This window comes from Diadema antillarum, unplaced genomic scaffold (assembly GCF_040938485.1).
Source record: "Diadema antillarum isolate AM-2024a unplaced genomic scaffold, OU_Dant_1.0 seq00000643_RagTag, whole genome shotgun sequence".
Taxonomy (NCBI): domain Eukaryota; kingdom Metazoa; phylum Echinodermata; class Echinoidea; order Diadematoida; family Diadematidae; genus Diadema; species Diadema antillarum.
Window position 1 is genome coordinate 1,184,201 of NW_027271557.1, and position 19,070 is coordinate 1,203,270.

The 19,070-nt window shown below is 39.1% G+C and overlaps 1 protein-coding gene across 1 annotated transcript; it reads left to right on the plus strand.

Moving 5' to 3' along the window:
* The first annotated feature begins 1,047 nt into the window (after nt 1-1,047).
* On the plus strand, nt 1,048-13,464 carry LOC139736403 (UDP-glucuronosyltransferase 1-2-like). Its single transcript, XM_071647154.1, has 6 exons — nt 1,048-1,527; nt 8,320-8,643; nt 9,908-10,159; nt 11,377-11,596; nt 12,051-12,270; nt 12,912-13,464. The coding sequence occupies exons 1-6, from the start codon at nt 1,219-1,221 to the stop codon at nt 13,192-13,194; spliced, it is 1,608 nt and encodes a 535-aa protein (XP_071503255.1). The 5' UTR covers nt 1,048-1,218; the 3' UTR covers nt 13,195-13,464.
* Nucleotides 13,465-19,070: the final 5,606 nt, after the last annotated feature.

Genomic DNA, 19,070 nt, shown 5'->3' on the forward strand with positions numbered 1-19,070 from the left:
GTAAGCTGAAATACACAAGTTTTCGGCTCGCTCGCCAAAATTTATCAAAAAAAAAGATAAGAACAAAACGTAATGATGACGCGGAAATATACAAATTTCGGCTGACTCGCGCATATATACTAATTTAGAGTATTTTTTCAAGTCCTTAGTTTGTTGGTATAAATCGTTATCTATAAGGCCGTCACTATATCTAGATTAGAATTTTAAGATTTAATAAGAAAAAAAATGACATGAATTCCATGTTTTGTAAGCTGAAATACAAAAAATTTCGGCTCGCTCGCTGTGCTCGCTTGCCTAAATTTATCAAAAAAAAAGAAGAAGATAAGAACAAAACGTAATGATGACGCAGAAGTATACAAATTTCGGCTGACTCGCGCATACTAATTTAGAGTATTTCTTCAAGTCCTTAGTTTGTTGGTATAAATCGTTATCTATAAGGCCGTCACTATATCTAGATTAGAATTTTAAGATTTAATAAGAAAAAATGACATGAATTCCATGTTTTGTAAGCTGAAATACAAAAATTTTCGGCTCGCTCACTGCGCTCGCTCGCCAAAATGTATCAAAATTTATTTCATTTAAATCACCCTCAAAAGACCCCTCTTAGGTGCTTGAAAAAGCATATCATGCGAACCTTTTTTTAAAGTCCCTAATATACCGGGATCGGGTTGGGGTTGAACACTTTTTCAGAAATTAGGGGCGCAATTTTCGCGCTTGCCCCGGGCGCCGTTTTCCCTAGATACGCCACTGTATATTCGGCCTATATGAAAATTCTGATTAATGTCAGCGTGTGGACTTTGAACGTTTGACGTGATGGTGGCGAAAGCGAACTACATCTGGCGTGAACATCAAACAGTTCCGCGGGTTCTGCCCTTTGATACTATATTTATAGCGCTGCACATCACCTACAGATTTCTGCTTCCATATGAATTGTACATGCAGTATGCACCGTATTCCGTGTACGTGCGATCTTTGATAATCACCGACGACATGTAAATGAAGGCGATGAGCGCTAGTGTTTCTGCTAGTTACGACGTCGCTCAGCGTTCGCGTACATGATGATCATTTCGTCGTTAACTTGAATAATAGCATTTACCCTATCACGTGAAATGCATATCACTTGAATAACACGAACTGCATTAGCTCTCGCATGTAAACTTGAATTGTGACTACACTACGGCCACGCCTCTTCCTGTAAGATTACTCTTCAGATCGCCAATGATGATGCTTCTGCTGAAACGTACCCCAGTCCCGACTGTATGTTTCTGTGTACTGCTCATCGGGTGCACTTCAGTCTTTGCGGAAAATGTGCTGATATCGTGCAGCGTGGGAGAAGGCTCGCACTACTTCGTCGGGAAAACGATTGGGAAGTACCTCGCTAAACATGGACATAACGTGACCGTACTACTTTCCAACGCATATGCTTATAGAGCAGAGAACCCGGACGACCGGGAGCTGAATTTTATCATATTCAACCACTCTGTCCCGCCGGAAGCTGTACGCGAGCGTCACAAGGGATATTCTAAGGTATCAAAATAACGTATAAAGCACATAATACACAACATGTTATAGTTACCACCTATAAAGCCCGACCAGACGCTGTTACGCTATGCGACGTACCATGTACAGCGACTGGGCTGTGTATAGTTACCACCTATACAGATGTTATCTTTGCAGCATGCATGGACCTACTACACATGGACGTTCATCGCTCATTGTATTCATACACCTGTTTCTGTCAAAGTATCGCAAAGACGTTTTAAATAATATGCTTTCCTGCTTGATCTCATTATGCACCAGGTAAAACAAGACGGCTAATGCCTCTAGAAATCTGAATTTACATCAAGCGCAGAAGATGATAACTCTCTTAAATCAAGGAAAATGCATGTGCAGTGGCAGTGTATATAGGAAAATCGGTAAAGCAATTTCATTTACGAAATGTGCGTGTATTACGAGAGAAAGCAAATACATGTATACTTTTGCACGTTAATTGTGACTTGTAATTTAATTTTTCAGTTTCCGCACGTTGTTTCAGAGTAAACATGGACAGTGACCGTAGATGACGTACTAAGTACGTCTTGCCATCAAGAAACATTACGTGCGTTTCCATACGCGTACACTTCAGTCACCAATTTTGTGACACAAAATATTATTTTGACTTGTTTTGAGGTTTGCTGCTCCCCATCATCGCTGTTCATTCAAAGGCCGTTGAGGCTGAAAAAGCACCTCAGCCAAATAAGACCGAAATGAGCGAAAGGATTCGTGTGTCAGTGATGAGGATGCACACTCACACAGTCATCATTGGGTGCGTTTATCAACTCCTTTTCTCGGCAGAAACAGGTTATCCAAACAGCTTTCAAGGAATTTTTACGAGTTGATAAACGCAAAGCTGTTTTGAAAGCCCTTCAGGAAAGCCTTTTACGAAAGGGTGCGTTTATCAACTCTCCTTTCTCGGCAGAAACAGGTTATCCAAACAGCTTTCAAGGAATTTTCACGAGTTGATAAACGCAAAGCTGTTTTGAAAGCCCTTTAGGAAAGCCTTTTCGAAAGCCCGAAATTTGTGACGATCCAGACAGGTTTCCTAAACAGGTTATCAGAAACCTGTTTGTAAAAGCCTTTCGAAGTTGATAAACGCAAAGCTGTTTTGAAAGCCCTTTAGGTCGCCCTACTGCGGTTACGCAACCATGCGTTTCCAGTTACTGAAAAGACGCGCGCCACGTTATTAGTGCACTCGAGTACGTGTACACAGGTGCATACATACAGCTGTGTGTAATGCACGCATATGCTTGGAACAAGGAGGTGTTTCTCTCACCAACAAGGTTTGAGAAATAGAGTAACAACAGTCTCATTCCCTTTGATCCCATGTCTCATGCCGCTACTCAGAAATATTTGAAGTATGTGCTAAACTGGAGCTGCCTCACAGATAGGAAGACAATTGATTCATGTGGCATTGTATCATGACTCGTCACTCTCAAAGAAAGATATGTCTTTATGATGGTAATTGCTTTTCGCCGTCCCGTCTTAGAAAACAAGCGGCACATTAATAGTACAGGCAGTCAGGGCTTTGGAAAGGGCTCTCGAAAGGGCTATGGAAAGGGCTATGGAAAGGGCTATCGAAAGTTGATAAACGCAGCCGACGAAAACAAGCGGCGCTTTCGAAAGTCGTTTAAATTGGGGAAAGTTGATAAACGCAGCCATTGTCGAAACATCTGAATGTACTCATTAAGATGCACGTAGTCAGGTGGCGGCGGTGATACTGCATGGGATCAATGAAAGACCTCCGTTCATAGTCCATTATATTTGTTCAGGTTTGTAGCTAGTCCGACCAGACGCCGCCGTGCCGTGCGAAGCGCGACACTTGCGTGCAGCGACAGGGCTGTTAGTTTGTAGCATATCATTAAAGATAAAACGGTAGCAGTCCTTGACCTGCTTTGAAGTCCATATGAGAAATAGGTGCGAATGTAATACACTGCATGTCTGTTATGCAGTGGCGTATCTAGGGAAAACGGCGCCCGGGGCAAGCGCGAAAATTGCGCCCCTAATTTCTGAAAGAGTGTTCAACCCCAACCCCATCCCGGCAGGGACTTTTTAAAAAAAGTCTACATGATATGCTTTTTCAAGCACTTAAAAGGGGTCTTTTTGAGGGTGATTTAAATGTAATAAATTTAGATAAATTTTGGCGAGCGAGCGCAGCGAGCGAGCCGAAAAATGTTGTATATTTCCGCGTCATCATCACGTTTTGTTCTTATCTTTTTTTGTGTGATAAATTTTGGCGAGCGAGCGCAGCGAGCGAGCCGAAAATTTTTATATTTCATTTTACAAAACATGGAATTCTTGTCATTTTTTGCTTATTAAATCTTACAATTCTAATCAAGAACATTAATGGTGACGGCCCTATAGATAACGATTTATACCAACAAAGTGAGGACTTGAAAAAAATACTCCAAATTAGTACGCGCGTGTGAGCCAAAATTTGTATATTTTTCCGCGCTATCATCACGTTTTGTTCTTATCTCCTTTTTTTGGAGAAATTTTAGCGAGCGAGCCGAAAATTTCTGTATTTCAGTTTACAAAACATGGAATTCTTGTCATTTTTTGCTTATTAGATCTTACAATTCTAATCAAGAAAATTAATGGTGACGGCCTTATAGATAACGATTTATACCAACAAACTGAGGACTCGAAAAAAAAAAATACTCTAAATTAGTACGCGCGAGTGAGCCGAAATTTGTATATTTCCGCGTTTTATTCTTATCTTGTTTGATTTGGTTTTTTGCGCCCCCCCCCCCCCCCCGTATGTTCGACACCTTTGGCGCCCTCGTTCGATCCAATAGGCGATCGCTTCAGAACGAAAGAAATACAATTGCAGCCGCTGCTCCGTGTAACATTTTGCCTTCTAACGATGGCATGTGTGAACACAATATACATTGTCATTTTGTCCACGTCATCATCACGTTTTGTTCTTATCTTCTTTTTTCTCTTTATATGAATTTTGGCGAGCGAGCGCAACGAGCGAGCCAAAATTTAAGCTTACAAAACATGGAATTCCTGTGTGAACACAATAAACATTGTCATTTTTTGTCTTCATCTTGTTTGATTTGGTTTTCTCCCCTCGGGCTCGGGCTGTTTTAAATAACTGATGGTGACGTAACAAATGACTGACTTCCGGTGATGGGAATATGCTCACAACGTCAGGGCTTGAATAATGCACTTTCTCGAAGGTTTAACGCAGCTGATAACAAAGACTAGTAAAAAAAAAATGCATCATATTTTTGTCTTTTTATGTCATTTCAGACGTCAGGCTCATGTATATTTACGTCTTTATGACGACAGTTTGTAACAGCGTAATAATGTCCTGAAAAAGACGTCATATTTTGACGTTTTTGACGTCTTATTGGTTGAAATTGACGCCCTTATAACGTCCCTTATACCACAAAAAAAAACAAGCAAACATTAGACTCGTACAAATTATGTCATATCTTTTTAAAGTCCTGTCGACCCCAATCGACATCACAGTACATCTTTTTCGTATCATGTAAGACGTCATATTAACGTCATAGATATTTTGTATCAGGGTATGTCGTAAAATATGTCGCCATATTTTGACGTCTTTTGACAACATATTGGTTAAGAAATGACGTTTTGATGACGTTTTTACGACACGTAAAAAAAAATCATATTGGTAAAAACCATTCTCAAGGTCCCCCTCCATTCAAATTACTTACCGTAGTCTGTAACCTCTCCATGTAGCTTATCAATTGAATTATTAAAGAGATAGAGACAAAAGGAGTACAAAAACAACTAGACTTGGAATTTGTCAAGACTGACAAATTAGGTGATCCGATTTTTTTTTAATCAATGATTCGAGTCCTGATCGCAATAGGCATGACCATATAGGTTTCATCTGTGTTTAGAGACATTGGCCGTGTGATATTTGGATTCTCATTTAGAAAAGAGAGTCAGGTCTGCCATCTTTGGTACCAAATTCGGTATACACAATAACGAAGATACAGAATGAAGTATATTTGACCATTGACCCAACTTTGCATAGCCAGATGGCATCTGAGCAAAAAGTGGTTATTTTGTGAAATGATTCTTGTAACATGGTCTTTGCATGTGCAAAATATGGGAAAGATAGGACATGTATTCACTAAGATACAGGTTGAAACATTTATGACCTTTGACCCTAATTTACATACCCAAGATGGTGTCTGATCAAGTAGTTGTTATTTTATGAAATAATGTACGTGATATGAACTAAACATGTGCAAAATATGGGGATGATAGAGGTTTTTTTTTTTCTTGAGTTATTGCAAAGAAAGTTGCAGAAAGAAAGAAATATCTCAATACATCGAAGATAAGTTTGATTTCAACCAAGTTTTTTGACGTGATCTCGGCGTCGTATGAAAAAATGGAGAGAAAATTGACGATAGCCCAAAGTCTCAGCTACAACATATTAAAATCTGGGAGAAATTCACCGAAGAGTAAGTGAGCTAGTGCTCGATAAAGACCGTCATGTCAATTTTCATTTCCAGAAAAATTCCCTCCCATACAGATAACACGTAAACTGGTTAAATTTGACAAGGTTACATTATATCCATTTTCACGAGGTGAAGACATCATCCGATTAAAACTTTGATGAACAAAACTTAAAGGGTATTAGATTGGCTACAACATACTAAAATCTGGAAGAAATTCACCAAAGGGTAAGTGAGCTAGTCGTCGATAAAGACAATCATGTCAATTTTCACATCTAGAAAAATTCCCTCCCATAGAGATAACACGTCGTAACGAAGATACAGGAAGAAGTACATATGACCTTTGACCCCACATTGCACAGACAAGATGGCCTCTGAGCCAAAAATGATTATCTTGTGAAATGATCCTTGTAACATGGTCTTTACGTGTGCAAAATATGGGAAAGATAGGACATGTATTCACCAAGATACAGGATGAAACATTTATGACCTTTGACCCTAATTTACATACCCAAGGTGGTGTCTGATCAAGTAGTTGTTATTTTGTGAAATAATGTGCCTGACATGAACTAAACATGTGCAAAATATGGTGGTAATAGGGTATGTTTTTCTTGAGTTATTGCAAAGAAAGTTGCAGAAAGAAAGAAATATTTCAATACATCGAAGATAAGCTTTAATTTCAACCAAGTTTTTGGACGTGATGCCGACTCCGTATGAAAAAACGAAGGGCACATTCATAGCCCAAAGTCTCAGCTACAACATACTAAAATCTGGGAGAAATTCACCGAAACATAAGTGAGCTAGTGCTCGATAAAGATAGTCATGTCAGTTTTCATTTCCATAAAAACTGCACTCCCATAGAGATAACACGTAAACTGGTGAAATTTGACAATGTTACTTTCAATCCCTTTTTACGAGGTAATGCCGTCATCCAATCAAAATGTTGTTATTTTATGACTAAAAGACCATAATTTAATAAGCCACAAAATATCGAAATTTGGACGATAATCAACGAAAGAATAAGTGAGATACGCTTGAGTGAACTTGAAATTTGATGACGTCATTTTGAAAATTTACTTTTTTTACTTTATTAAGAAATTTGATATCTTTTCATCATTTTTCCAGCCTCGCCAACCCATGAAATAACATGTGAAGAGTTTGTTCGCAAAAACCGATAAGTCCATATTTGCCAAATGGAGATATTTGCGATTAAAGGTCAAGAAAAATAAAGAGAATAATAAGAACATTTTTGCTTCTTTTGACCATAACTTCAATAATGTACCTTTACTTCGTAGTGACCAATATATCATTTAAAAGGTGTTATTTAGTACTTTACGACAGACACCGTACTTTAAAATATTCAAAAATGGACTTATCGGTTTTTGCGAACAAACTCTTCATGTACAACTCATTAGCTTTCAGAATATGTAAAGAAAATGGGGGATTACCGTCCATCCTGACGAGTAAAATCGGATTTAAAATTGTTTTGTAAATTGTAAATTTTTTGGCATTGTTGCACTGTATATCGCCATTGACGCACGCGCGGAATTTCAACTTTGACGGGCCCGTATGACGTCATATTGAGTCGGATTGACTTGAAACTTGGTAAAAATATTCCTTGACATTTCAGGCATCCGATAAATGTAAAAAATGGGAAATTTCTATTGCATATGAGCTGTGCGTGCGTATATGTGCGCGCGCGTACGCGTCCGTCCAATTTTTTTTCAATTTTTCAAAAAATGCTCCAAATGGTCTGAAACGTGTGCAAAAAAATTTGAGCTCGATTTGAGCTTACAAATATTTCAACGCGCGCGTACGCGCACGTTCTAAGAAAAAATGTGAATTTTGAGAACATGAGTAGAATGCGCATAATTTAAAGTATATATGTAACGTAAATTTCATCGAAAAATTCCATTCCATTAATGAGATATGATTGAGAATGTGTTTTCATATAATGACGTCATAGTGACGTCACGGTCGACTGATCACAATGATACAATAGATTTGTTGTCTTTAGGACATGATACATACATGGCATGAGTTTGAAATTGATAGGCAGAGGACTTTCTGAGTTTACGTCTGCACAACTTTTGAGGAGAAAGAAGAAAAAAAAGAAGACGAAAAACAAAGAATCAGTACAGATACAGAAGGTGATCCGAGAGGATACTCGGATCACCTAATAAAATGGGACAGCCTCAGAGACCATTGTATATGCACAAAACCAAATTTATCCTTTTTTTCTGTATATTTGAATGTGTGTACTTATTGAAATATTATGTTTTCTTTTCTATGTTTTGTTGTTTTTTTTTTTTTGTCTCCCATGCGTTTGTTTGATCATCAGATCGCGCTAGAACCGTTGGGGGCGCGATTCTTCTACAATCTCACCATGTCCCAGCGACAGGGAAACGTCGACGACTGCGAGGACCTGCTGGTCAGGAACCCCGACGTCATGCACCGGCTCGAGCACGGCAACTTCAGCGCCGTCGTCTACGACCAGATCTGGACGTGCAGTCTCTTCCTCGCGATGAAGCTAGACACGATGGCCATCATGTCGAACCCGATGGCTGCACTCGATCTCGCTGGGTCCCAGGTCGGCAACCCCACCAACCTCGCCCTCATGCCCACGGGCATGACGGGCTTCAGGCCGGACATGTCGTTCTTTCAGGTAAGTAACGTCCGCTTGTCTTCGTTGATGATTTTGCAGAGCTTGTTGATAGCTGACTCTTCTTTTTCTCTCTTCATTCTTACAATATGATATTTAATTGATCGTTATGTATATATTATAAGAGCTCACTTCGTTTTCAAAGGGAACTAGGTTTGTGTGAATGACTGATTTTTTTAAAGTAGTGTTTGATTTATAATCTTGTCATGTCTTGTTCTCTAAGTTCAACTGCACCAGATGAGAAGAACCACAGCTAGTTTGTTTTGTTTGTTTGTTTGTTTGTTTTTTCAGACTAAGCTATGCATGTAACGACTGTGTACATGACAGATATTGTACTTAGACATTGTATTTACATAAGTGTTGCGTTGTATGAGCGATTTGACATGTGGGCACTTTTTAAAGAGGATGACAATATAGAGTCATGATGGTAGGAATGATGCCTTCAAATATAGATGTATATGTATTACCATCGCCATCGTTAGCCCTATAGTTGTGTGACCATTGATTATAGCCTTTACTGACTAGCATAATAATATCTGATCAACATGATCACAACGAGACCAGACCTAGATGCCGTCGATAATGACAAGATGATGATTATCAATGTCGTCGTTAACTTTGATTGATATTTATTAACCAACTGAAACATGTAACAACGTAATGTTACGGTCAATGGTTTGATGATGACACGAAAGCATCAAAAGGAAAGTGCTGCAGAAATGAAACCCAACATTAAGATTCGACTGTTGTTACTACATTTTGATTATAGTTCATCTGCCATCTCCAAAATCATTCTTTTACCATCTATGAAGCCCGTTTTGATTTTGGAGTAATGATGAAGAACACTGACAATAATAGCAAGACCCAAGATTATTTCATTATTTGTCACTATCTTTATGTAGCACAACATACATCCTCTATTCGTGGATACGGGTCTAGGGCAATAACCCCCTGGGCAGTTACCCCCTGGGCAATTACCCCGGACCCTTCCCTTGACCCTAATCCTAATCCAAAACCTAATCCTAATCCTAATCCTAATCATAATCCTGAACCTAATCCTAACCCTAACCCAAACTCCTAACCCTAAACCTAACCCTAATCTTTACGCTAACCTTACCACTAACCAGTATTTAGCCGGGGGGGGGGGGGGGTTAATTGCCCTCTGGGGGTAATTACCGCTTGGATACAATTACCCTTATATTTCCTCCACCCACCCCCCCCCCCACCCCCCTCCTTATCTCCCCTTCTTCCGCCTCGTCGTTCACAGCGGGTCGTCAACGTGCTGGCTCATGAGGCCATCAAAATCATCCTCACGTTCTTCATCAGTCCCTTCGACGAGCTGCGCCAACGCCTCGCCATCCGCCCGGACCTGCCCGGCACCGCCATGGAGCTCATCGCCACCTACCCGTCGCTCTTCCTCTTCAACTTCGAGTTTGGGATCGAGTACCCAGCGGCTGTGTATCCGAATATCATTCCCATCGGCGGGATCACGGCGAAACCCGCCGGAGCGTTGCCAGAGGTGAACGCTTATCTCGGAACGTATATAATGAAACTCAGAGTGAAGAAGTCCATGTGGGGCTGAGAAAGTTTTTGCTAAATTTTTTCTGGTATTTTATTACATCCATAATTCCGAAATAGAATGACTTCCAGAAGCCGTTCCGTCAGAGGCCGATGAAAGGAAAGGACCTTATAGTCTTTTACTATATCATGAAATTTTGTGAAAGTATCTTTAGTTTCCAATGTTCCGCACTTGGATCATGGGAATGTAATTGGACGAGTTAAGTGGGTGTAAATTTGGAGGGTAAGAGGTTAGGTTGAAAGGGAAAAGAGCAAGGGGTGGATTCGAAAGGTAATTGCTTTGGTTAGGAAAGGGTAAGCGTGTGATTTGGGATTTTAAAGGGTAATGCTATGGTGTGGACTGGGAGAAGAAAGGTTAAAGAGGTGGATTTGGAGGGGAATGGGTTAAGGCAGTCGATTCAGAGGGGAACAGGGTAAGGGGTAGGTTAGGAGGCGAAAGGGGTAAGGGTTGGGGTGGAATGAGAAAAGGAAATGAGGGCACAGGGGGACGGGGTTGTGGGAAGGGAATGTAGTGCAGGGTAAACAGACGTTTCAGCAGAGAACAATGTATTCCCACCCCACCCCCACTCCACACACACATACACACACTATTACATTAATGTACATAAATAAAACTCATTATCCACCTTGTTTTGTCCTTTTCGGTCAAAATGATCTTCAAAATACTTGAAACGTTTAGCGTTATTTATTAATGTGTATTTGTTCTTTTCCTTCAATTAAAAAAAAAGTAGAATTGTTCCAAGCCGTAATGTTTAGAGGCCGTTGTCCAATTCAAACGATTTGCTTATTGACAACGGTCTCCTCCACCTGTATACTAAAAGATTTTGCCGACACGAATTATATGTATTATTTACATGATAATGTACTGAGAACTCCTGTTTATATGTCTATGACTTCTGAATATGTTTGATATTCAGGTGTGAGTTTTAATTATAATACAAAATGTAATGACAAAATTAACAATCATGATGTTGCAATGTTGGTAATAAGAATAATAAAAGTAATTTTGTGTCAGGGATTATGTCATTGCAATCAAGGGATATATCATTTTCTTTATATTATTAATAATGGGGAAGAGATATACAACTGTAAATCGTGGATTGGCAACGACAACCCGCGTGAAAGTCTTAACCAGGAGTTCTGTTGTCATGGATACAGGAGTTGGAGGACTTTATGGAGTCGTCGGGAGAGCACGGGGTCATTCTGTTCACCCTCGGGACCTACGCCCATCAGATACGGGTCGGCTGGCTCCAGCCATTCGCCGAGGCTCTCGGGAAATTCCCCCAGAAAGTTCTGTGGCAGATGAGCACGACTCCTCCCTTTAAGTTGCCTAGCAACGTGAAAACGCTCCCATGGTTACCACAGAACGACATCTTGGGTAAATCCACACAGCTTCATTTACCATCCACTATGTCTTCATCATCTATTTAGATATGCATGTATTTGTCCCACATAAAGTTGTCACCTACTACATTTTCATTCGTTTCATTTATCTATCCGTCTACTTATTCATTCATTTATTTATTTGGTTATTATCTATTTGAATATTCATATATATGTATTGATTTATTTATTCAGTTATGTGTTTATTCATCCCTTACGTATTTACTCATCCATTCATCTTTCTTTTGTTTATTTACTTCTTATCGATTGGTTGATTGATTGATTGATTGATTGATTGATTGATTGATTGATTGATTGATTGATTGATTGATTTATCGATCGATTTGTTTGTCCATTCGTGTATTTATCAAGACAGAAAGATGAAGGAATTTTTTTGCACTTATGCAATCTCTTATATTATCTTCTCCCCAAAATATGGCATCCTACAGGACACCCGAAGACTCGCCTCTTCATCTCCCAGGGGGGCAACAACGGCTTCTACGAGTCCCAGTTTCACGGGGTGCCCGTCATCATCATTCCGCTGGGCGGCGACGCCGTCGACGCGGCGACTCGCGCCGTGCACCGCGGCTTCGGTCTCACCGTCGACAAATCGGAAGTGACGACGGAGCGACTTCACACGGCAATCCACACGATCTTGAACAACGACAGGTGAATTACCGACATCATGAAAAAGGAAAATCATAGGACTATTAAAATCAAATGATAATAATAACAATGATAATGATAATAATAATATTGTTATTATTATCATTATTATTATTATCATTATTATTATCATTATTATTATTATTACTACTACTATTATTACTATTATTATTATTATTATTATTATCATTATCATTATTATTATCATCGTCATCATCATCATTATAATGATATATTGATGCTGTAGTAGTAGTAGTAGGAGTAGTAGTAGTAGTAGTAGCATTAGCATTGCCAGTCGGTGGTAGTAAAATTATGACGATAATAATTCTACTTTTTTAGCACATGTTACATTTTCGTCTCTATGGTATGTACAAAATATAACAATAATTAAACAGTACTCCAAATAAAATGAAGTAAAAACCAGCACTATAATCAAAGTGTAAATAAAGTGTTGCCTAATAGATTGGTTTTTCGTCTCGTTTTGAAGGTAATGAGCATGATAGTCATGTCGAGCTTTCTAGTAATTATTATCATCACGATAACTATTAACAGCTGCTCTGTCAGTCTCCATCAGAAAGAATTTTCTGGTCCATTGGAAGTGACGTCATAATATTACGTTTGTTTGTGAATCATTTGTCATTCAGCTTCGCGCAAGTGGCGAAGCGCAATTCCGAGATCCTGCGCAGCCGCGACATGCATCCCGGCGATCGCGCCGCATTCTGGGTGACCCACGTGATGCGACATGGCGGCGAGTACATGCGGAATCCTTCTCTCGAGCTCAGCTTCGTCCAGAGGCACCTCATCGACGTCGCAGCCTTCCTGCTGGCCGTGATCGCATCCGTAGTCGTCGTCGCATTCTTCCTCTGTCGGTGTTGCTGTCGGTGCTGCAAACGCATCTGCTTTAGACCCAAACAGAAGAGTGACTAAAGACTTTCGTGTCGTCAGAAGAGTGGCGGAAATTGACACAGCTCTTCGCAAGAACATTCATTTGTGCCGGAAGTTGAATTAATCTTGTTTCGCATTGTGTGTTTTTGTATTTTTGTAATGTAATGACTTTGCACCGGAGTACATTTAGGAAATGTCACATTAGTGAGGTTTAGAATTGTCTGAAGCTTGTAGATTCTGTGGTGTGCACGAAACAGTGATTGATATAGGTTCGACTTTGTAAGACGCTAGTTGGTAAAACTTGAGTCAATAAAAAAAAAATGAACATGCGCAAAATGATAATGTCGGTATACATTGAAGGTTTAAAAGATTATTTCATACAGACACAGGTTGGCTTTACTGTCAATCTATGAATAGAATTCCAGTGAGAGTTATCTACTTGTAGTTAACTTGAGCAATGATCTACGATGAAAACGTCAACAGCAGTGTAATAATGTGGCAGAACGTGTATCGAGGTTTGCTTGTAGGTTGTATAGGAAGATTTACCCAAACGTGGATTCATCGAATGAGGAAAGACGGGTGAAACACTTTATGCAAACTGTAGGAAAATCGGTTAGGACTTTAAAGCTGTGCTTTTTACCTTTACAGTCGAAGATGATTAAAAATGCCTCCCCTCTAGTTTGGACTCTCTACGCAAGTTGTAACGTAACAGTAATAGAGCAGTATAAAGAAACTTTTCCCTCGGATTGGAAATAGAGGCCCCGTGTTTGAGACAGAGACACGACGTGCGCACGTAAAATAATGATCCTGCTTCATTCATGCGTCATATAAAAGAGCAGAGTGAATAATAACCCGGTGAAGTGGTCTGCTCCAAGTGCTCACAACTGAACTCCATGGGAGACCAACTAGTGTAGCTGAATAATAAAATGGACTATCCAGCCGTTTTACAGATGGAAAATTAAAACATATACGGTATGAAATTAGTAAACTCGATATATTGTAAATTTCATTTTGATGATGAAATCATTTCATACTGTGAGATCTATAGTTCGTGTATACATACGTGGATATATTTGTGCTGAATGAGAAGAAAAGAAACATAAGTAAGAGACTGTCTAAGTCCAGTCAGCGAATTAACATGATATTTTAACTACGTTTAGACTCAAAAGTTGAAAGTATTGTGTGTAGTGTAATATCATAGTGGTATACCTTGCCTATTTTCTGTAACAATGCACAGATTCAGCGCTGAGCGCTGTCAATGTAATAGTAAACACCACAGTTGACGTTATGGTTATAATATTTTTTAGTCTGTATGGACAAAATTGATCTCAGTTTGATTATTGTGATGGCCTGAAATAGTGTAATCAACACAATGCTACCTCGTTTTTACAACGGAATGAATTTAGTTTAAACAGTGGGTGTATGTACTGAAATTTCGGCCAGTAATTTACGAATTCTGCGCATTAAAGTCGAACAAACTGTCATACGAATTGAATGTGTATGTATTGTTGCTATACGGCACATGGTTAAAGTGCCTATTGTAAATGCATGGTCTGCGTTTTGTTGATAATGCGACATAGAAATGTAGGTGAATGAGTTCACTTCTTTTTCATCGTTTTCTAAAAATTATGTACAAACTGCCACTCCAAAATAGTATGCTGCCACTGATATGCAGCATTATTTATGTGCAACTCATTGGCGTTCTATAGATGAATGATGCAGGATTTTAAAGCAGTTGTGCCTGAAGATTGTTTGGTGGTTTTCTTTTTCCAACAGTAACTTTCATCATTTCTACAGGTCATAGAATTTTATGTGATTAGCAATATATTTAATCTACCTGTGGATCAGGGCTCAGGCATTATGATAATCTAATTCCATTGTGCTCTTTTGTGCAACAGCTCTAATACCAAAGGTTTCTGTGTTGAAGCATAATTCCTCTCATTTTTTGTTCCGTTTCTGTTCGAGAAGATAAATTTCCGGAGATTCATACCTGGTGATAACTACCTGCACATAATTATACTGGTACTGAGCGTGCATATTGTATGTAGTGTCTGTTTTGTTTTTATATATCGAATTACATATCCGTGATATTATTGGACTCGCGTAGAAGTCATTTTGATCAGCACTGAAATAAATAGAGTATCTTGATATCATTGTACACGTACAATGCACATGCATGCATCTGTCTATATAACCTTTGACCTCTCTCCCTCTCATCCTCTTACTGCCTCTCCATCTCTGTACCCCCCCCCCCCTCCATCTCTGTACCCCCTCCCCCTCCCCCCACCCCCATCTCTCTCCCTCTCTGAAAACCGGAGAATCGAATTTAATTGGGGGAATGTCGACTTATACACCGAAGATAACAAAATACCGAAGAAAATAAGAGAACATTTCTGGACTGCTCACAATCATTTTCATAGATTCGACTTTCACGATTTGTCGTCTTGCAATACGCCGAGGTTCGGTGCATTTCAGTCATAATAATTCTATGTAGCTTCTAATATAAAGCTTTTTCAAACTGAAATGTGGTCAAAGGTCTATTGAAAAACAATCATTGTCTACATTTCAGATAAAGGCAATATCATCCTCAATCTACTGCACTTGATTTTTTTTTCGGCATGCAGCATTACGAAATACTCCACTTAACAAACCCCGTTGCTTTTCAAAGGTGGTATACCATTTTCCGACATGTTTGTTAATTTACAGATCAGCAATTGCGATCTTAACAAATTTAATTTGTAGAGGGAGACAAATTGAAGAAAATCACACTTGAACCTTCACCCCTCTGAATAATAACTTTCTTTCATTTGGTACATCAATGTTTGAATAAGGAGAAGTACACGTGTTATATTTTCTGTGCGAAATGTTTTTTTAATTCAAATTTCGATGTGACAGTCTTCATATAAAAAAGTGTCCACATTGTTTATATTGTGGTTTTACTGTAAATACACAATGACAAGAAATTGACAGGTGATAATTTAATAAAGTATCTAGGCAAATACTAAAGTAGTACATGTGATGACTGGTTGTATATAAACTGGCTTTACGGGAGACTTGCATACAAAGCATATGCTTGAATCTTTGCTGACACTGAAAGACCCAGGCCCTTTTTCATAGAGCTGTTCGTAAAGTTACGAACAACTTACGAGCGACTGGTGATCAGTTCTGATATGCTATGCTTGTTAGAATTACCATCATTCAGCACAAGAACTGATCACCAGTCGCTCGAAAGTTGTTCGTAACTTAACGAACAGCTTTATGAAACAGGGCCCCGGTATGAGGGGGATGCTTGACGGGGGCCCGATTCATTCGCTGTCCACCGGGGCACAATCGAAAACCACGTACAGCACCAATCAGCGAATACAGTATGTACATCGAAGCATACGCTCAATATTTAACGGTCGACATGTACACAATTCGTTATGAGGTTCTCAGATAATACATCGGAGCCAGGCCACCCTTCCCACACCATAATGTAGCCCAAGGAAGCCGTCCGTAATGTGAACGTAAAGACAAGTAGGCTACTGTCAATGAAACACAGATTGCTGTTACTGATTGAGTAGTGCTCTTCAAACACAATGATGTGCATTGTAGCTAACGAATTTTGTCATACATGGTAATGCGGTACAAGGAAGAATACGTGCGACCCACGATAAATGCTCCGCAATGACGTAATGAAAACGCTTCCATGGCAGACGTGCATGTCTGCATGCATGTCGTCCGCTGACACACACACACACACACACAATGATGATCCACAGTATTTGTATAGCGCCATACTATTGTTGTAGAAATATTCAAAGGCGCAGACTCCTCCAAGAGAGTTAACAATTGAATGCCTGGTGAAAAATGCAAGGAAAGTAGAAATAACGCCTAAATTTCTCTATGCTAAAACTACCATGCCATGGGAAATCTCAGTTGGGCTTGCAAACTACTTAATAAGATGTCAGATTACGTTGTTCTTTATTTATGTATGTAAATACATTTTGTTTGCTGCTTTCACGGAAAACAACAAACACACGAAGAAAGAGAACTGCCGGTCTCATATAGCAAATCTGGATGATTCTTAATAAGTCAAATGTTACTCTTCACAATGCAACGAGATTCAAAATGCTGAAAATATTCTTAGGATAGCTATAAGTGTTTTAGGACAGAGAGTGACAGTGCATAAAAAAGAAAACAGCAAAGTGATACATGTATTTGAAGACTGCCGTCCAGCTGATAACTATCAAGGTGGTTCTTAACAGAAAACATTGATTTCTATTTCTTCATCAGATCGCTGACAAGTACGTTCACTTGAGGAATCGTGTAGCCTAAAAAAAAACCACCCTTTCAACGTTACGCATCATTTCATGCTAGCTCACTATATAATCTTTGTAACACTTAATACATGTATCTTTAACTTACTAAGCATGAAGCAAATTGCTCTTTCGAGCATACACACAGGTCAATTCATAGAAGTACTGTGATAATGTGGTTTGTATTCATAAATCTATCTGAAGTACTGACATTTTACACAAACACACACACAGACAGTCGACAAATGTATACACGCCTCGTCGCCTTGTAAGCTCGTCTTTTCCTTCACTCTCGGCTCAGATTTCCTTCATATTCATATACTCATGAATAGTCATAGATATTCATATTAATTTATTCTTTTCTCTCTTTCTTTTTTTTTTTTTTTTGTCTTTGCTAGTGCATAAACAATAACTACGCAAAATTACATCTCTCTTCGGAGAACATCCGGGTCTTGATTTCAATATGCGTTTGCCAAGATTTCTTTTTCTTTCTTTTTGCACACGGCACACTACCTGGCTCGAATTTGTTTCCAACATCGAGAACTAAAGGGACCAATCGCAATTTAACACAATTCATTATGTGAATATCAGGCAGTAACTTCTCAGTTATTCATATGCAATCGCATTAAATTATACAGAAAACAAAGACGGCACTTCTACGCTCAGAGTACAGGTACTGTATGATATGCTTTACAGACTAAATCTATTTTTAAAAATCTAGATGCCTGATTTTTGTGACGAATCCAACATCCATCGAGTGACTGTCAAAAGTACTGTTCTTGAATAGGAAAAATAACATAAATGACAGTGCGATTAATCAACTTTTCCGCATTCGAAAACAGCGTGCACACACACACACACGCACGCTCACACAAATACACGTACACCTCATCATAGTATACTCAATATCAAATATTCAGTTCAGAATAAGTATCATAATTTACATGCAAATATTTACGTGAATACATTACGAAGTGGTTTCTGAAGCATTATTGCCGAATGCACAAGGTTTTTATTTGTTTGTTTTTGTTTTTGTCTTTGTTTTTTCTTACAAGATAACACGAGGTGAACACAAACATGAACACGAGGTAAAGAATACATTGAAGCTGAACAATAATGTTAACATGTGCGTCGAGTTTTTGCTTTCGGAATGCAGTTCTCGACAAAAAGCATTTTAGTGGGCATGGATGGAACTGCTCTTTTTGGTCCTGTTTTACATGGTATCACGAATTTTCGTCAACGTTCACGTCAGAAAGACCAGAGTAACTAAGTAGGCTTGTAATAGATTCTAAAGCTTTTGAGTACACATGCTATTTTTCATGGAATTGTAGGAGTTTTAAGCGGTAAAAAAAAATACACGCACTCGGAGAGCGCAAACCTCCACCATGACGACAGGGTCACACGAACGTCCAAAAGAGATATAAACCTAGATCCGCCTCGTGGTCATCGCCAGATTATTTCGTCTATCTACTATGGAACTTTCCTGAAAATTTCATCAAAATCCGCTCATAAATTTTCAAGGAATTTTGTGTCTTTGTAAATGATATTCTTAATTTGAATTTCACGCTTACCAGGCATAAAAATAAACAAACAACTGGCACCAGCGGCCAACACAATGAC

Bases quoted from the DNA above. Each gene is read 5' to 3' on its own strand.
- LOC139736403 (XM_071647154.1), top strand. From the start codon at position 1,219: ATGATGATGCTTCTGCTGAAACGTACCCCAGTCCCGACTGTATGTTTC. The intron at 8,644-9,907 runs GTAAGTAACGTC...CGTCGTTCACAG, and splicing joins CGGACATGTCGTTCTTTCAG to CGGGTCGTCAACGTGCTGGC. The intron at 11,597-12,050 runs GTAAATCCACAC...GGCATCCTACAG, and splicing joins ACCACAGAACGACATCTTGG to GACACCCGAAGACTCGCCTC.